The 18,413-nt window shown below is 41.8% G+C and overlaps 1 protein-coding gene across 1 annotated transcript in view; it reads left to right on the plus strand.

Annotated features, from left to right (window-relative positions):
* Window positions 1–18,413, plus strand: part of frmpd3 (FERM and PDZ domain containing 3) — a 216,096-nt gene that overhangs the window by 139,942 nt on the left and 57,741 nt on the right. Inside the window, exon 10 of the mRNA XM_060831992.1 lies at window positions 6,675–6,764. Coding sequence (XP_060687975.1) covers window positions 6,675–6,764 — 90 coding nt within the window. The remainder of the gene's footprint in view (window positions 1–6,674; window positions 6,765–18,413) is intronic.

Below are 18,413 nucleotides of genomic sequence, written 5' to 3' on the forward strand. Positions count from 1 at the left end.
CATTTCATGCACTGGAAATCATCAAAATTGATTAGGGGAGATTTTGGGTAAATTGTCAGTATTAAAGGTCTAATTTCCCTTGAAGCAGGTGACTTGCAAGGGTTGAAAATGTGTTGCTGGTAAAAGCACAGCAGGTCAGGCAGCATCCAAGGAATAGGAAATTCGACGTTTCGGGCATAAGCCCTTCATCAGGATTCCTGATTCCTGATGAAGGGCTTATGCCCAAAACGTCGAATTTCCTATTCCTTGGATGCTTCCTGACCTGCTGTGCTTTTACCAGCAACACATTTTCAACTGTGATCTCCAGCATCTGCAGACCTCATTTTTTTACCCGAAGACTTGCAAGGGTTGATAGACTTCCTTCTTAAAAGGACATAAGTGAAGCAAATGGATTTTTACAACAATTAATGATAATTTCAATGTGACAATTACTGAGATTAACTTTAGATTCTTGTTTTTTTTATTAATTGACTTGAAGTTTCTAAAGCTACCAAATTGCAATTTGACCCCAATTCCTCAAAGCCCTTGCCTCTGGATTACTAGTCCAGTGATATTGCCATTACACCACCAGGTTCCACAAATGTTGAAGGAAGTGAGAGAGTATTGGTAGTTGTGTAACAAATTGTTAATAATTTTTCAGTTAAAACATTAACTCGGTTTCTTGTTACAGTATACAGATGTTACCAAACCTGCTGAGTTTCTCCAGCATTTTCTGTTTTTGTTTCGGATTTCCAGCATCCAAGATTTTTTATATTATTATATTTTGTCAGTCTTTCTTCAGACTCTGGGATGGTGCCAGGCAGCAAAAGAATTTCAAATGTAATACACATGCTCAAAAAATTTGTATGGATAATCCTCTCAAGTATATGACAATCAGTTTAATATCTGTGGCGGAGAAATTTCTAAAAACTATAATTCAGGTTAAAATTAATAGTCATATGGACAAATGTGGGTTAATTAAGGAGATCCTGACTGGAGTTCTAAAGAGAAAATCATGGTTAACTAACTTGTTGGGGTTTTTGAAGTTGATACAGAAAAGGTTGATGAAGTTAATGCTATTTCTGTGGTGTATATGCATTTCCAAAAGGCATTTGATGCAGTGCCACGCAACAGACTTGTGAATAACGTTAGAACTCATGGAATAAAAGGGATTGTGACAATATGGATACAAAATTGGCTGAGTGATAGGAAATTAAGATCAATGATTAATGCCTATTTGTCAGGATTGAAGAAGATACATAGCGAGGTTGCCATGAGCTGGTTATAAGACCCTTACTTTTCTTATACATAATGATCTCAACCTTGGTAAGGTGAACACTTCAAAGTTTGAGAACAATACAAAACTTGGGAGCATTGTAAGTTGTGAGAATGACAGTACGCAATTTCAAAAGGACATTCAAGTTGGTGGAATGGGTGGATAGGTACCATATGAAGTTCAGTGCGGAAAAGTGTGAGGTGATACACTTTGAAAGAAAGAACATGAGGAGACAGTGTAAAATATGGGTCAAATAAATGCAAAATATTACAGACGCTGGAAATATGAAAAAAAGAAAGAAAATGCGGAAGAAATTCAGCAGGTCAGGCAGCATCTACAGATAGAGGAGCAGTGTTAACATTTCACATCTGGTATGGCTCTTCTTTAAACTGCTGAAAGAAAAGTCAAATCAAAGTTGAAACACTAACTTTGCTTCTCTCTCCACTGATGCTGCCAGACCTGTTGGCTATCTCCAGCACTTTCTGTGTTTACTGTAAAATAAAGAGTGCTACTCTAGAGCGAGTGTTCAGCAGCAGAGACATAGGTGTGTATGTACATAAATCATTAAACGTGGGGGATGAACAGAGCAGTTTATAAAGCATACATTATTCTAGGTTTTATTCAAAGGGGCATAGAGTACAAGAGCAAAGAGGTTATGTTAAATATGCATAAAACACTAGTTAGATTACATCTGGGTTATTGCCACACATCATGAAGGATGTGAATACATTGGGAAACATGCAGAAGAGATTTACAAAACAGGATCCAGGGATGAAAAATATTTAGTATGAAAGTAGATTCGAGAAGTTGGGACTTTTATTCTTTGGAGAGGAGATGGCTAAGATAGATTAGTTAGAAGATTCCAAGATCATGAGAAGCCTGGACTGAGTGGATAGGAAGAAAATATTCCCATCATAAAAAGGATTGAGAATGAGAAGGCAGCTTTAAAATAATTGCAAAAGAAGCAAATGCAGTTTAAGAAAAATCTCTTGACACAGTGAGGAGTTAGGGTCTGGAATGTCACTGTCTGGAACTCTAGTGGTGGCAGGTTTAAACAAGACATTGAAGACAATGACACATGATTATTTGACTAGAAACAGTGTGTAAGGTTAATGGGAAAATACAAGAAAATGTCACTGAGACATCTTGCATATTCAAAGAATCAGTGCAGACACAGTAAGCGAAACGGCTTTCTTCTGCACTGGAACAGTTCTGAGATTCTGTGAAGTAAATGGGAATCTCTGGAAAACACTCCACTGACCACTGTCATACCTGATATGAAGTTATTGATGTTCAACCATCTCAGCTGCAGGGCATTGCTGCAAGTGCTCCTGAGGCTAGACAATAACCAGGTTTGGACTGCCAAGTGGCAAGTAACATTCATACTGAACAAGTGCCATGCAATAGGCATCTCCAACAAAAGAGAACCAAACCATCACTCCATTATATTCAAAGGCTTTACTATCACTGAATTCCCCCACTGTCAACATTCTAGAGATTACCACTGGCCAAAAAATGAAGAGGACCAATCATATAAATACCATGGCTGCAAAATTAGGACAGATGCTCGGAATTCCACATAGGGGCAGGTGCCTGAGGTGTCACTTGGGGAGCACTTTGGGACCAGCAACCATAATTTTATTAGTTTTAGAATAGTGGTGGATAAGGAGAGACTAGATCTAAAAGTTGAAGTTCTAAATTGGAGGAAGGCTCATTTTGACAGTATTAAGTAAGAACTTTAAAAGCTGATTGGGGGCAGATGTTCACAGGTAAAGCGATGGCTGGAAAATGGGAAGCCTTCAGAAATGAGATAGCGAAACTCCAGACACTATATATTCCTGTTAGGGTGAAAGGAAAGGCTGGTAGGGAATGCTAGATGACTAAAGAAATTGAGGGTTTAGTTAAGAAAAAGAAGGAAGTATATATCAGGTATAGACAGGAGAGATTGACTGTGAAGCCTGAGAATATAAAGGCATTAGGAGTATACTTAAGAGGGGAATCAGGAGGGCAAAAAGGGGACATGAGATAGCTTTAGCAAATAGGGTTAAGGAGAATCCAAAGGGATTTTATAAATACAATAAGGACAAAAAGATACCAGGTGAGGTGCCGGAAGACTGGAGGTTGGCTAACGTTGTGCCACTGTTTAAAAAGGGTGGTAAGGACAAGCCAGGCAATTATAGACCAGTGAGCCTGACGTCAGTAGACAATAGACAATAGATGCAGGAGTAGGCCATTCTGCCCTTCGAGCCAGCACCACCATTCATTATGATCATGGCTGATCATCATCAATCAGTATTCTGTTCCTGCCTTATCCCCATAACCCTTGATTCCACTATCTTTAAGAAATCTATCCAACTCTTTCTTGAAAGTATCCAGAGACTGGGCCTCCACAGCCTTCTGGGGCAGAGCATTCCACACACCCACCACTCTCTGGGTGAAGAAGTTGTTGGAGAGAATCCTGAGGGACAGGATGTACATGTATTTGGAAAGGCAAGGACTGATTAGGGAGAATCAACATGGCTTTGTGCGTGGGAAATCATGTCTCACAAACCTGATTGAGTTTTTTGATGAAGTAACAAAGATTATTGATGAGGGCAGAATGGTGGGCGTGATCTATATGGAGTTCAGTAAGGCATTCGATAAGGTTCCCCATGGGAGATTAGGTAGATCACATGGGATACAGGGAGAACTAGCCATTTGGTTACAGAACTGGCTCAAAGGGAAGAAGGCAGAGGGTGGTGGTGGAGGGTTGTTTTTCAGACTGGAAGTCTGTGACCTGTCGAGTGCCACAAGGATCAGTGCTGGGTCCTCTACTTTTCGTCATTTATATAAATGATTAGGATGTAGGGCGGCACGACTAAAATACAACCCTTCACTAACTTTCAGTAACCTTTGCAAACTTTTCCATACCTACATTTTGTCACTTTTACCATCTATTTTATCATTATTTTTGCTGTTTGGAATAATCCCGTTTAATCTCTGCCATTTCTTGCATTTTTAAGCATTATCAATTTGACAGTCCACAAACTATTGTGGAAGTTCAGATTTGGCTGTGGAGAGGAGTTATTTGAGGGGCAGAGTGTCAACTAATTTAACTAACTTCTGCGGCATGGTGGCACAGTGGTTAGCACTGCTGCCTCACAGCGCCAGAGACCTGGGTTCAATTCCCACCTCAGGCAACTGTCTGTGTGGAGTTTGCACATTCTCCCCGTGTCTGCGTGGGTTTCCTCCGGGTGCTCCATTTCCTCCCACAGTCCAAAAATGTGCAGGTTAGGTGAATTGGCCAGGCTAAATTGTCCGTAGTGTTAGGTGAAGGGATAAATGTAGGGGAATAGGTCTGGGTGGATTGCTCTTCGGAGGTTTGGTGTGGACTTGTTGGGCCGAAAGGCCTGTTTCCAACTGTAAGTAATCTAATCTAATCTCATAAGAGGTAATAGTTAGTAAATTTGCAGAAAACACCAAAATTTGAGATATAGTGTACAGCGAAAAAGGTTACCTCAGATTACAACAGGATCTTGATCAGATGGGCCAATGGGCTGGAGTTTAATTTAGATAAATACGTGGTGATGCATTTTGGGAAAGCAAATTTTAGCAGGACTTGTACACTTAATGGTAAGGTCCTACACAAAGAGACCTTGGAATGCAGGTTCATAGCTCCTTGAAAGTGGAGTCGCAGGTAGATAGGATAGTGAAGAAGGTGTTTGGTATCATTTCCTTTATTGGTCTGAGTATTGAGTACAGGAGTTGGGAGGTCATCTTGCAGCTGTACAGGGCATTAATTAGGCCACCATTGGAATATTGCGTGCAATTCTGGTCTCCTTCCTATCAGAAAGATGTTGTGAAATTTGAAAGGGTTCAGAAAAGATTTGCAAGGTTGTTGCCAGAGTTGGAGGATTTGAGCTATAGGGAGAGGCTGAACAGGCTGGGGCTGTTTTCCCTGGAGTGTCAGAAGCTGAGGGGTGACCTGATAGAGGTTTACAAAATTATGAGTGGCATGGATTGGGTAAATTGGCAAAGTCTTTTCCCTGGTGTCAGGGAGTCCAGAACTAGAGGGCATAGGTTTAGGGTGAGAGGGGAAAGGTATAAAAGAGACCTACGGGGCAACCTTTTCACACAGAGGGTGGTACGTGTATGGAATGAATTGCCAGAGGAAGTGGTAAAGGCTGATACAATTGCAATTTTTAAGAAACATTTGGATGGGTATATGAATAGGAAGGGTTTGGAGGGATATGGGCCGGGTGCTGGCAGGTGGGACTGAATTGAGTTGCGATATCTGGTTGGCATGGTCGGGTTGAACTGAAGGGTCTATTTCCATGCTGTACATCTCTACGAGTCTATGAGATGGAATGCAATGAAGGTTCACTAGACTTGTTCCAGGACATAGGTTTAGGGTGAGAGGGGAAAGACATAAAAGGGACCTAAGGGGCAACGTTTTTTGCAGAGGGTGGTACATGTATGGAATGAGCTGCCAGAGGAATTGGTGGAGGCTGGTACATGATGGACATATGAATAGGAAGGGTTTGGAGGAATGTGGGCTGAGTGCTGACAGGTGGAGTTGGGATAACTGGTTGGCATGGACGAGTTGGACCGAATGGTCTGTTGTATATCTTTATGACTCTATGACTCCTCTAAGTCTGCCCACATGCTTAGGTGAGTATAGCTCCAACAAAACTCAGAAGCTCAACACTATCCAGGAAAAGCAACCTGCTTGATTGACACCCTATCTAACAACTTCAATATGCAATCCCATCATCATTGACACACATTGGAAGTTGTGTGGATCATCTTCAAGATACACAGTAGAAATTCAACAAATTTGACAGAAGCTTCCAAACCCAAAACCTCTATTATCCAAAAGAACAAGGGCTGCAGTACCACCAACTGCAAATTTCCCTCCAAGCCATATGCCAGGCTGGCTTGGAACTATTTTGTCATTGTTTCACTATCACTGGATCAAAATCCTGGAACACTCACCTTCACAGCCAAGTCGGTTTACCTGTGCAATATGGAATACAATGGTTCAAGAAAACAGTTCACTACTGCCTTCTCCAGGATGATTAAAGATGGACAGTGAATGCTGGCCAAGGCAGTGACACGCACATCCATAAATAAATTTTCAAAATGTTATATGTCTGCTACCTAATTATATTTGAAGACAATGCTGTATGAAGAGCAATAAGCTTTTGCAAACATTTTCCTCGAATACTTTTTGCAAACCAAACTTGAAAATGTTTTGTATTAATTTAAATTGGTCTGCAGAATGATTGTTATAAAGTTGAGAGCTTTATCAACTTATTATTTGTTTTAGAGTTGATAAGAAAGGCCCATTACATCATAAATGACTCTGTAAATTATATTTATTACATTTTCTGATGTATGTTACAATTTCTTGAATTGATGCATCATATGTTTCGTATAGATCTCTGCAACCCAAGCCAAACTGCAGTACTTACGGATCCTGAATGAACTCCCATTGTATCCAGGAGGACTCTTCAACTCTGTCGTACTGGTAACATTACTAATATTTCATCTACTTAATTATTCATTCCTAACAGCAAGTAATATACTCCAGCTCAGCTCTTGAAAGCTCAATCTGATTGAACTAGCTTCATTGTAGCTCAGCTATCTCGATCAAGGATGTCCCGTGGCTTGTTGAAATATTGTGCTGAGTTCTCATTTGGAGTTTTTCTAGAGCTCATGGGGTCCAGACGGTTGAAAGTATTTCTGAACTTTGGGTCTTAATAGGAACAGGTTCAGTGGTGATTTCCCCATTGTTAAAACTCTGTCAACACTGTGGATACAAATGAATTAAGGGGAAATCATACTGCAGTGATTCATATCCAATCACTGCAAGCCAAGCAGTCCATTGTCAATGATGGAGATACTTGAAGACACCATTAAATATTTTGGAAAAACACATATTAAATATAATGATGGCCGATCACTGATTTGGTAAAGCCAAGCCACATCTGTTCAGTTTGCTTCCATGCTTAAAAGTGATATTTGACGATGGTAGTTGATTTGAATATGGACATTCAAAAGCATTTTGATAAATTACTCCATAATAGACTTGTCAGCAAAATTGAAGCCCATGGAATTAACTAGCCAGTTTTAACATAGATGCAAAGCCGACTAAGTGATAAGTTTATTTTTAAAATGGGAGTAGTATATTATCACTGCTATTTTGGCTTGCCAATGATCTGGACTAGTGTATAGGAAGTGCAATTTACAAGTAGCAAATGAAGCGAATCTTGAAAGTGTAATGAAAATGAGGAGGATAGTAGAAATCCTCAGAAAAAACATAGAATGGCAAAATGAAAAGATAGATGGCAAATGAAGTATAAAGCAAAGAAATATGAAGCAGTGCATTGGATATAAAAATTAAAGAGAGAGAAAATAAAATAAATCGTACAATTTTAAAGGGACTGAAGTAACACAGACCCAAGCATGCAATGAACACACTTAGAATGTGGCAAAATAAGTGATCAATGCTGTTTAACTATAACAACAATTTATATTTCTATAGTTCCTTGAATGAAATAAAAATCCAAAAGCATTTAACAGAATCACTTTAAAACAAGTTATGGCACGTGCACACATGGATGTTTATCAGATGGTTAAAAAAGTATGATTTATAAAGTAGCTGAAAGTGGAAAAGTGGGGTCAAAGGATGAAAGGATATGCAGAGGGAACTTCACAGTTTTGGGGTCTAGGCATCTGAAGGAATGGCCATCAATGATGAAGCAAATATACTTGGGAGAGCACAAGAAGCCAGAAATAGAGGAGTGTATATATCTTAGAGGGTTGAGGAAAAGGCAGAGATTGTATAAATAGGGAGGGACAAAGCTGTGAAGACATTTGAAAACAATGAGGAGGATTTTCAATAAAAATGTTGTTTGTGCTTGGTGACCTACATTGACACCTGGTTAGATGTTGTAGAGAAATATGATTTGCTGTGAGTTGAAACAATGGCAACACAGTTTGGGATGATGTCAACCTTGTCCAGAGTAGATTGTGAAAGACCAGCCAGGCATCATGTCTTCCTGTCCTTTGAAACTGTGGAGGCTAGAGCAAATGAAGACATAGATGAGAATTACAGCAGCAAATGAGCTGAGCCAAGGGTGATGTTGAGCAATGTTACTGAGATGAAAATAGGCAATAATTAATGATAAAGCAACTATGAGATCAGAAGCACTTCTCACAATTAATCAAAGTCAGAAGTCACATGGCACCAGGTTATAGTCCAACAATTTATTTGGAATCACAAACTTTCAAAGCACTGTTCCTTTTTGTCAGGTGAAGTGGAGGGAAGCACATGGGCACAAAAGTTATAGGTGGACAGACTATTGTAAAAATAATTCCAGGTAATTAAGTGTCAAAAGATAGTACAAATGGTGTAGTGGAGTGTTGACAGGCTGAATAATAGGTCTCTGCAGGTAATCAAAACTGGTGAGTTGGTGAGGGTAATGTGTCAACAGCTGAATAGCAAGTGAAGGGTTAACCTATGATCCAAATAATTAAGGCTGAGAGACAACTACAAAAAAAGGAATATAAGATGGTGTTGGAGACAAACCAAATGGCTGGAATAACATGATAGGTATAAGAGATAAAAGTTTAACCTAAAGTAACATGTAATCCAATACTGTACAAATTAATTGAGGTAGAGATATCATAACAAATTATCGAGGTGATGGTCTTAAATCAGAACAGTAAGGAAGAATTTTTATAAACACAGAACAGTATGGTGGGGTTACATATAGTGAAACATGAACCCAAGATCACAGTTGAGGCTGTCCTCAAGGGGACAGAACTTGGCTATCAGTTTCTACTCAGTGAATCTGCATTGTTGTGTATCTTAAAGGCCACCTTGGAGGACGCTTACCTGAAGATCGAAGGCTGGAACAGTCCTGCTTGGCAATTGTTACACAATGTCCTTTCATCTGTTGTCACGGTGTCTGCAGTGGTCTCGCGGATTATACCATGCTCTGGCCTCTTTGCCTATAGCATATGAGGTAGACAACATTGACCAAGTCACACGAGTGCCTACCATGTACATGGTGGGTGGTGTTCCCATGTGAAATGGTAATATTAGTGTTGATGATCAGGCATGTCTAGCAGAGCTTGCCATGTCAGGGTTGTGTGGTGTTGTGGTTGACGTTGTCCTGAAAGCTGGGTAATTTGATGTGAATGATGGTCTGTTTGAGATTTGGTGGTTGTTTGAAGGTGAGAGGTATGAGTGATAGGAATGGCCTTGACGAGATGTCCATCTTCGTTGATGAAATGTTGAATGCTGCAAAGAACATGACATAGTTACTCCGGCAACATCCTTGTAAATCTTTTCTGAACCCTTTCAAGTTTTACAACATCGTTCCGATATGAAGGAGACCAGAATTGCATGCAATATTCCAACAGTGGCCTAACCAATGTCCTGTACAGCCGCAACATGACCTCCCAACTCGTGTACTCAATACTCTGACCAATAAAGGAAAGCATACCAAACGCCTTCTTCACTATTCTATCTACCTGCCACTCCACTTTCAAGGATCTATGAACCTGCACTCCAAGGTATCTTTGTTCAGCAACATAGTTACTCCGATCCGGGAAGTACTAGATGATGAAAGGTATTCTATCGGTCATGTCCCATGTCTGTCTTCTGAGGACGTCATTGCGATTTTCACTGTGACATGTCAAAATTGGCATTTGATGAGTTGAGCATTGTATCCCTTTCTTATGAGGGCATCTTTCAGCATTTGTAGATATCCTTCGTATTCCTCTTCATTTGAGCAGATCCTGTGTATATGCAGGCCTTTCCATTGGGGATAGCTTCTTTAAAATGTTTAGGATGCAAGCTAGAGAAGTGCAGCATCGTGAGGTTACCCATGGATTTGTGGTAGCGTGAAGTACTGAGGTGTCTGGCCTTGATGGAGATGCGTGAATCTAAGAATGAGACTAATAATGAGGAGTAGTTCATGGTAAGTCTAAAAGTGGAATGAAACCTGTCAATATAATCATGTAGTCATTTCAATAATTCCTCACCCTGAGTCTGAAGGAAGAAAATGTTGTCAATGTATCTGGTGTACAACATTAGTTGGAGGCCCTGTGCAGCAAAGAAGTCTTGCTCGAACTTGTACATGAAAATGTTGGCATACTGGAATGCGCATTTGATCCCCGTGGCTGTTCCATGTGTTTGGATAAAGAGCTGATTGCCAAAGGTGAAGACATTGTGCTCAAGGGTGAAGCAGATGATTTGTAGGATGGCATCTGGAAATTGGCAGTTGTTGGTGTTGAGTATTGAGGCTGTTGCAGTGATGCCATCATTGTGGGGGATGCTGGTGTAGAGTGCAAAAACATTCATTCTGAAGAGGAATGTTCCTGGTTCAAATGATCCATGGGTGCTCAGCTTCTGTAAATTCTGCAGTGCACCTTGTATATAGTACACTGCTGCTACTGAGCATTGGTGGTGAGGGATTGGTGGTGGAGGGATTAGATGTTTACAGATGCAGTGCTAATCAAACGGGCTACATTGTCCTCGATGGTGTCAAGCTATAAATCAATCAAGTTTAACATCAAAGTTTGTTTTTGACTGAAACAGAAAATGCTGGAAATCACAACAGTTTGACAGCATCCATGGAGGGACAGCAAGCTAACATTTCAACTCTAGATGACTCTTCATCAAAGATGGTGACGAGTCATCTAGAATCAAAATGTTAGCTTGCTGTCCCTTCATGTATGCTACCTGATTCACTGTGATTTCCAGCATTTTTTGTTTTCAGTGCAAATTCCAGCATCTGGAGTCGTTTATAGAGTCATAGAGTCACAGTGATGTACAGCATGGAAACAGATCCTTCGGTCCAACCCATCCATGCCGACCAGATATCCCAACCCAATCTAGTCCCACCTGCCAGCACCTGGCCCATATCCCTCCAAACCCTTCCTATTCATATACCCATCCAAATGCCTCTTTAATGTTGCAATTGTACCAGCTTCCATCACATCCTCTGGCAGCTCATTCCATACAAGTACTACCCTCTGCATGAAAAAGTTGCCCCTTAGGTCTCTTTTATATCTTTCCCCTCTCACCCTAAACCTATGCCCTCTAGTTCTGGACTCCCCAACCCCAGGGAAAAGACTTTGTCTATTTATCCTAACCATGCCCCTCATAATTTTGTAAAACTTTATAAAGTCACCCCTCAGCCTCTGACACTCCAGGGAAACCAGCCCAGGCCTGTTCAGCCTCTCCCTATAGCTCAAATCCTCCAACCCTGGCAACATCCTTGTAAATCTTTTCTGAACCCTTTCAAGTTTTACAACATCGTTCCGATATGAAGGAGACCAGAATTGCATGCAATATTCCAACAGTGGCCTAACCAATGTCCTGTACAGCCGCAACATGACCTCCCAACTCGTGTACTCAATACTCTGACCAATAAAGGAAAGCATACCAAACGCCTTCTTCACTATTCTATCTACCTGCCACTCCACTTTCAAGGATCTATGAACCTGCACTCCAAGGTATCTTTGTTCAGCAACACTCCCTAGGACCTTACCATTAAGTGTCTAAGTCCTGCTAAGATTTGCTTTCCCAAAATGCAGCACCTCACATTTATCTGAATTAAACTCCATCTGCCACTTCTCAGCCCATTGGCTCATCTGGTCCAGATCCTGTTGTAATCTGAGGTAACCTTCTTCGCTGTCCACTACACCTCCAATTTTGGTGTCATCTGCAAACTTACTAACTATACCTCTTATGCTCACATCCAAATAATTTATGTATACAAAAAGCACAGGACCTTGCACCGATCCTTGTGGCACTCCACTGGTCACAGGCCTCCAGTCTGAAAAACAACCCTCAACTACCACCCTTTGTCGTCTACCTTTGAGCCAGTTCTGTATCCTAATGGCTAGTTCTCCCTTTATTCCATGAGATCTAACCTTGCTAATCAGTCCCCCATGGGGAACATTGTCAAACGCCTTACTGAAGTCCATATAGATCACATCTACTGCTCTGCCCTCATCAATCTTCTTTGTTACTTCTTCAAAAAACTCAGTCAAGTTTGTGAGACATGATTTCCCACGCACAAAGCCATGTTGACTATCCCTAATCCCTTTCCAAATATGTGTACATCCTGTCCCTCAGGATTCCCTGCAACAACTTGCCCACCACTGAGGTCAGGCTCACTGGTCTAAAGTTCCCTGGCTTGTCTTTACTGCCCTTCTTAAACAATGGCACCACGTTTGCCAACCTCTAGTCTTCCGGCACCTCTGGGTCCATAATTGTCTTAGAGAAGGTGATGATGAACTAGCTTTTTGAATCACTTTGTGAGTTGACCCACAAAGCCATGGGGAGGAATTCCAAGATTTTGACCCGGCGACAGTGAAGGAATGTTCAATATACTTTGAAGTCAGAATGGTGAGTGGCTCACAGGGGAACTTGCAGGTGATGGAATTCCTATGTATTTGCTTGCTTTGTCCTTATAGATGGAAGTGTCATGGGTTCAGAACTTGGTGTCTGAGGATCTTTGGTGAATTTCTACAGTGCATCTTGTAGATAGGACACACTATTGCTCTTGAGAACTGGTAGTGAAGGGAGTGGATGCTTGTGGATGTGGTGCGCATCAAACAGGCTGAAAGGTTTCAAGCTTCTTGTGCATTGTTGGAACTGCAACCATCAAGGCAAGTGGGGGGAGTGCCCCATCATACTCCTGACTTGTGCCTTCAAGAAGATGGACAAGCTTTGGGAGTCAGGAGGTGAGTTATCGCTGCAGTATTCCTAGCTTCTGATTTGCTCTTGTAGCTATTGTGTTTATGTGGTAAGTCCAATTGAGTTCCTGGTTAATGGTAACCCCAAGAAAGTTGATTGTGGGGGTTTCAGCAATGGTAACACTATTGAAAGTCAAGGGGCAGTGGTTAGATTGTATCTTATTGGTGATGGCCATTGCCTGGAATTTGAATGATGTGAAGGTTATTTCCTACTTGTCAGCCCAAGTATTTTGTTGCATTTGAACATGGACTGCTTCAATATCTGAGGAGTTGCGAATGATGGTAAATACTACACAGTTATCAGCGAATATCCCCTCTTCTCTCCTTATGATGGAGGGAAGGTCATTGTTAAAGCAGCGAAGATCATCGAGCCTTGGACATTACTCTGAGGAACTCGTGCACAGATGTCCTGGAGCTGAGATGACTGAGCTCCAAAAACCACAATCATCTACCAATGTGTCAATTATGACTGTAACTAACAAGAGTTTGCCCCTTGATACCCATTGATTTCAGTTTTGCTAGGACTTCTTGATGTTACACTCAGTTGGATGTGGCCTTGATGTCAAAGGCTGTCTTTTTCACCTCACCTCACATTGCACATAGACTGGCTACATCTCAGACCATTACCAAGCAGAGGGGTGGAGTTGATAGTGAGGGAATGGAGTTTGGAGCTGAGACCAAAAACAATGACTTCAGCCTTCACCATATTTAATGGAAGAAATTTCTGCACCTGCATTACTGGATGTCAGATAAGCTGTCTGATAATTTTGCAACAGTGGAGTTGAAAAAGATGCAGGTGAGATACATATGAAAATGACCACTGTCACTAAGCATACTTGATCTTGGCTTTATAATAAAGGCACAAAAAAAGCAAGAACAGTGTAAAGTACTGGCTAAACATAGACAGATATGCAAACAATTCTAGGCGGTGCACTGTAAAAAAGATATTAATGCTTGGAGAGGCTGCAGAGGAGATGTGCAAGGCTGAGGAACCTCAATTTTGAAAAGAGAACATAGTGTTTTTTTTCTCCTTTGACAACAGAAGATAAGGAAAGATTTAATAAAGCAGTTCAGAATTATCAGGAATTTTGAGAAATTGGATTGAAGATAATTAAGAACCAGAAGGGAAAAATTGTTTTGCATATTAATTTAATCTGGCATGCAATGACTAAAATGGTGGGGAATCAAATTCAATATTAACTTTCAAAAAGAAATTGAAAAGGAAAACAATGCAGCTACAGGAATCAGTATCAAGAGTAGTGTAGCTGTTTCAAAAATCTAATATATGCGTTTGATCTGAATGACTGGGATCACATGGTTTAGGTACGTGTTCCAGTTACAAGATTCTGAAAAGAATGTTCTTTCTTTTCTCATTGCTCATTAAATAAAGTAGATGCTTTTACCCAGAAGTCTATGTTGGTAACTCACAGTTGAAACACACCTCAGAATTTAAATTACAAATACTCTGCTTCTGTCTTCACTGTACAGCATACAAAAAATATTCCATGTAATAGCTGTAAATCGAGAAGTGGAAGGGAAAGAGGAAGTTAGTGAAGTTGCAATCACAAGGGAAGTATTTAGTAAACTAATGGAGCTGCAAGCTACCAGTTGCCATGCATGGAACATGGGAGTGGCTACGAGTGCACACCATCATCCTGATTAGAGAGAGTGTTGTATGAGAGGAAAGCAGGTATCTTGGGACATTGAATTGTTGGTGGACATTACAGTCACCGAGGGGACAAGGTCAGAGAGGGATTTGAACACAAGTTTGAGAATTTTAAATTTGAGGCATTGCTTAAAGTCAGAGAGCTTAGGGAACTGGCTATAAGTGAATGAACGGTAACACACCTTGGCCAACCTCGAGTTTACAAAGGACAGAACGTGAGTGACATGTGTTGGAATAGTTGAATCTAAACATAACAAAGGCAAGGTGAGGATTTCAGCGGAAGATGAGGTGACTCAGGGCAAGCTCAAGAAATGTTAGGTAAAAACAATGACTGCAGATGCTGGAAACCAGAGTCTAGATTAGAGTGGTGCTGGAAAAGCACAACAATTCAGGCAGCATCCGAGGAGCAGTAAAATCGACGTTTTGGGCAAAAGCCCTTCATCAGGAATACAGGCAGAGAGCCTGAAGGGTGGAGAGATAAGTGAGAGGAGGGTGGGGGTGAGGAGAAAGTAGCATAGAGTACAATAGGTGAGTGGGGGAGGGGATGAAGATGATAGGTTGGGGGGGAGGGTGGAGTGGATAGGTGGAAAGGAAGATAGGCAGGTAGGACAAGGCATGGGGACAGTGCTGAGCTGGAAGTTTGGAGCTGGGGTGAGGTGGGGGAAGGGGAAATGAGGAAACTGTTGAAGTCACATTGATGCCCTGGGGTTGAAGTGTTCCAAGGTGGAAGATGAGGCGTTCTTCTTCCAGGCGTCTGGTGGTGAGGGAGCGGCGGTGAAGGAGGCCCAGGACCTCCATGTCCTTGGCAGAGTGGGAGGGGGAGTTGACATTTTTTACAAACCCACCAACTCCCACAGCTACCTGGATTGCACCTCTTCCCACCCTACCTCCTGCAAAAATGCCATCCCATATTCCTAATTCCTCTGCCTCCGCCATATCTGTTCCCAGGAGGAACAGTTCCACCACAGAACACACTAGATGGCCTCCTTCTTTAGAGACCACAATTTCCTTTCCCATGCATCTCATCCACATTCCGCACCTCTGCCATCAGACCCCACCCCTCCAACTGTAACAAGGACAGAACGCCCCTGGTGCTTACCTTCCACCCTAACAACCTTCACATAAACCAAATCATCCGCTGACATTTCCGCCACCTCCAAACGGACTCCACCACCAGGGATATATTTCCCTCCCCAACCCTTTCCACCTTCCACAAAGACCATTCCCTCTGTGACTACCTGGTCAGGTCCACGCCCCCCTACAACCCACCCTCCCATCCTGGCACCTTCCCCTGCCACCGCAAGAATTGCAAAACCTGTGCCCACACCTCCTCCCTCACCTCTATCCAAGGCCCTAAAGGAGCCTTCCACATCCATCAAAGTTTTACCTGCACATCCACTAATATCATTTGTTGTATCTGTTGCTCCCGGTGCAGTCTCCTCTACATTGGGGAGACTGGACGCCTCCTAGCAGAGCGCTTTAGGAACATCTCTGGGACACCCGCACCAATCAACCACACCGCCCTGTGGCCCAACATTTCAACTCCCCCTCCCACTCTGCTGAGGACATGGAGGTTCTGGGCCTCCTTCACCACCGCTCCCTCACCACCAGACGCCTGGAGGAAGATCACCTCATCTTCTGCCTTGGAACACTCCAACCCCAGGGCATCAATGTGGACTTCAACAATTTCCTCATTTCCCCTTCCCCCACCTCACCCCAGCTCCAAACTTCCAGCTTAGCACTGTCCCCATGACTTGTCCTACCTGCCTATCTTCCTTTCCACCTATCCCTCCCCCCCGACCTATCACCTTCATCCCCTCCCCCATTCACCTACTGTACTCTATGCTACTTTCTCCTCACCCCCACCTTCCTCTCACTTATCTCTCCACCCTTCAGGCTTCATCTTCCTGATGAAGGGCTTTTGCCCAAAACGTCGATTTTACTGCTCCTCGGATGCTGCCTGAACTGCTGTGCTTTTCCAGCACCACTCTAATCTAGACTCAAGAAATGTTACAAAGGTAGAAATAGTCGGCGTTAATGATGGCACAAGTGTGAAATCAGAAGCTCATTTTGAAATCAGATGTACCAAAGTTGCAGGGACTGGATAGTTTTGGAACACAACCTGGAGTTGTCTGCAGAGTCCTAACTGACACATCTCCTGGCAGTAATCAATTTTGGGGCTAGTTTGAGCAGGGTCATTATCCATTGACACAGAAAGTGTTCCCAAAACAGCTTGTTATCATCTAGGGAAATATCAGACAGAGACAAATTTGAAAAGATGACAGTTACATAACAACTTCCTGTGTGTCTACTATTGACCTTTTGCATATTTCCACAGGACAGAATCTAGTTGAGGAATCAGGACCTTGTGTACCAGCTGGAGAATCAGTGAAAGATGTATACTGCCTCATCAAGGGAACATCCATAAAATTACTTGCCAATCTGGCAGTGATGTGCATCAATTAATTAATTATTTAAGGATAGTGTACAAAGAATGTTGGGAAATATGAAAACAACCAAGTCAGTCATAGAATTAATCTGTGACTGTATTTTCGACGAAGCTAATACTGAATAAGGGGCAGTCTCCTCAAATGCTGCTGTTTCTGCTTTTTTCCATGCTACGATGCTCTCCTTCCTGCTTAGAGGTGGTTCTTATAAGGGTGTGGTCACCAGAGATACCGTACCTTCCCCTGGTTGAAGTGATATTGAATGGAAGGTCAAGAAGTGATGGTAGTACTAAGCAAAATAGACATAGTCAGCAGGCAAATTTGACCCAAAGCCTGCAAATCTTCTGAAAAAAGTGAATCTTTGGAGTAATCAAACAGGGAAAAGTAACTGAAACTGAGAAACCTTGAATTGTCTCATTTACATATACTGATGATGGGCTCATTCGTGCTGAAAATGGCGATACAGGCAATATCTATGGAGAGAAAAGTTGTAGGCTAATGACCTCTTGACATAACTAGAAAAGGTTAACAAGTTTTAAGCAAGTGCAGAGGTACAAAGAAGAGAGTTGAGAGAAAAGAATGGAAGGAAAGGTCTGTCATCGCATGGAAGGCAGAGTGCTATTGAGGCTGTTTACCCTATTCCAATGCTTCGTTGGCAAAAATAGTCACGTTCGCTATAAAATGGCTGAACTCCACATAAAGCCCTGCACTGGGTAAGTCCAATACATTAGTTTGCATCTAATTTCCAAAATGGAAATCTATGGAAACTGCAATGGGATTGCGCTAGAAGGTCCAATTTTTCTTTTCCCACTCCTAATTTGCAAAGTGTTAATGGTGAGTACTTGCTTTATATGAGTTCTGATTCTAATACTTTGACCCAAAATTTCCTCAGAACCAGTTCAGCTCTATTGCAAGCTGATGAAAGTTCCATTGTTTGTATAATCAAACACCCCACATTAAAAAAAGTGACTATAATTCAAATGGACCTATTGGCTGTAAAGTGATTTGCGCAAACTCTGAAGCTGAGGAATGTGGTTCACAAATGCAACTCATTTCTGTGTATAAATAGGATCGGTCCCACTGTCGCAAAGCTAGAAGAAGTGAAATGGGCAGCTCAAAAGAATGTCCTGTTCTTTGTTTTTAACATCTGCATGGTTTCTTCACACAATGCTTGTAAGCGACTTTTGAGAACCTAGAAATGTTTGTTGTTTCTACAAGTGGACAAGCACAGGGTCATTATCACTTTGGATCCTGGAGAGAAAATTGGCCATTTTGGAACTGGTAT

Source organism: Hemiscyllium ocellatum, chromosome 11, assembly GCF_020745735.1.
Source record: "Hemiscyllium ocellatum isolate sHemOce1 chromosome 11, sHemOce1.pat.X.cur, whole genome shotgun sequence".
In the NCBI taxonomy this organism is placed as follows: domain Eukaryota; kingdom Metazoa; phylum Chordata; class Chondrichthyes; order Orectolobiformes; family Hemiscylliidae; genus Hemiscyllium; species Hemiscyllium ocellatum.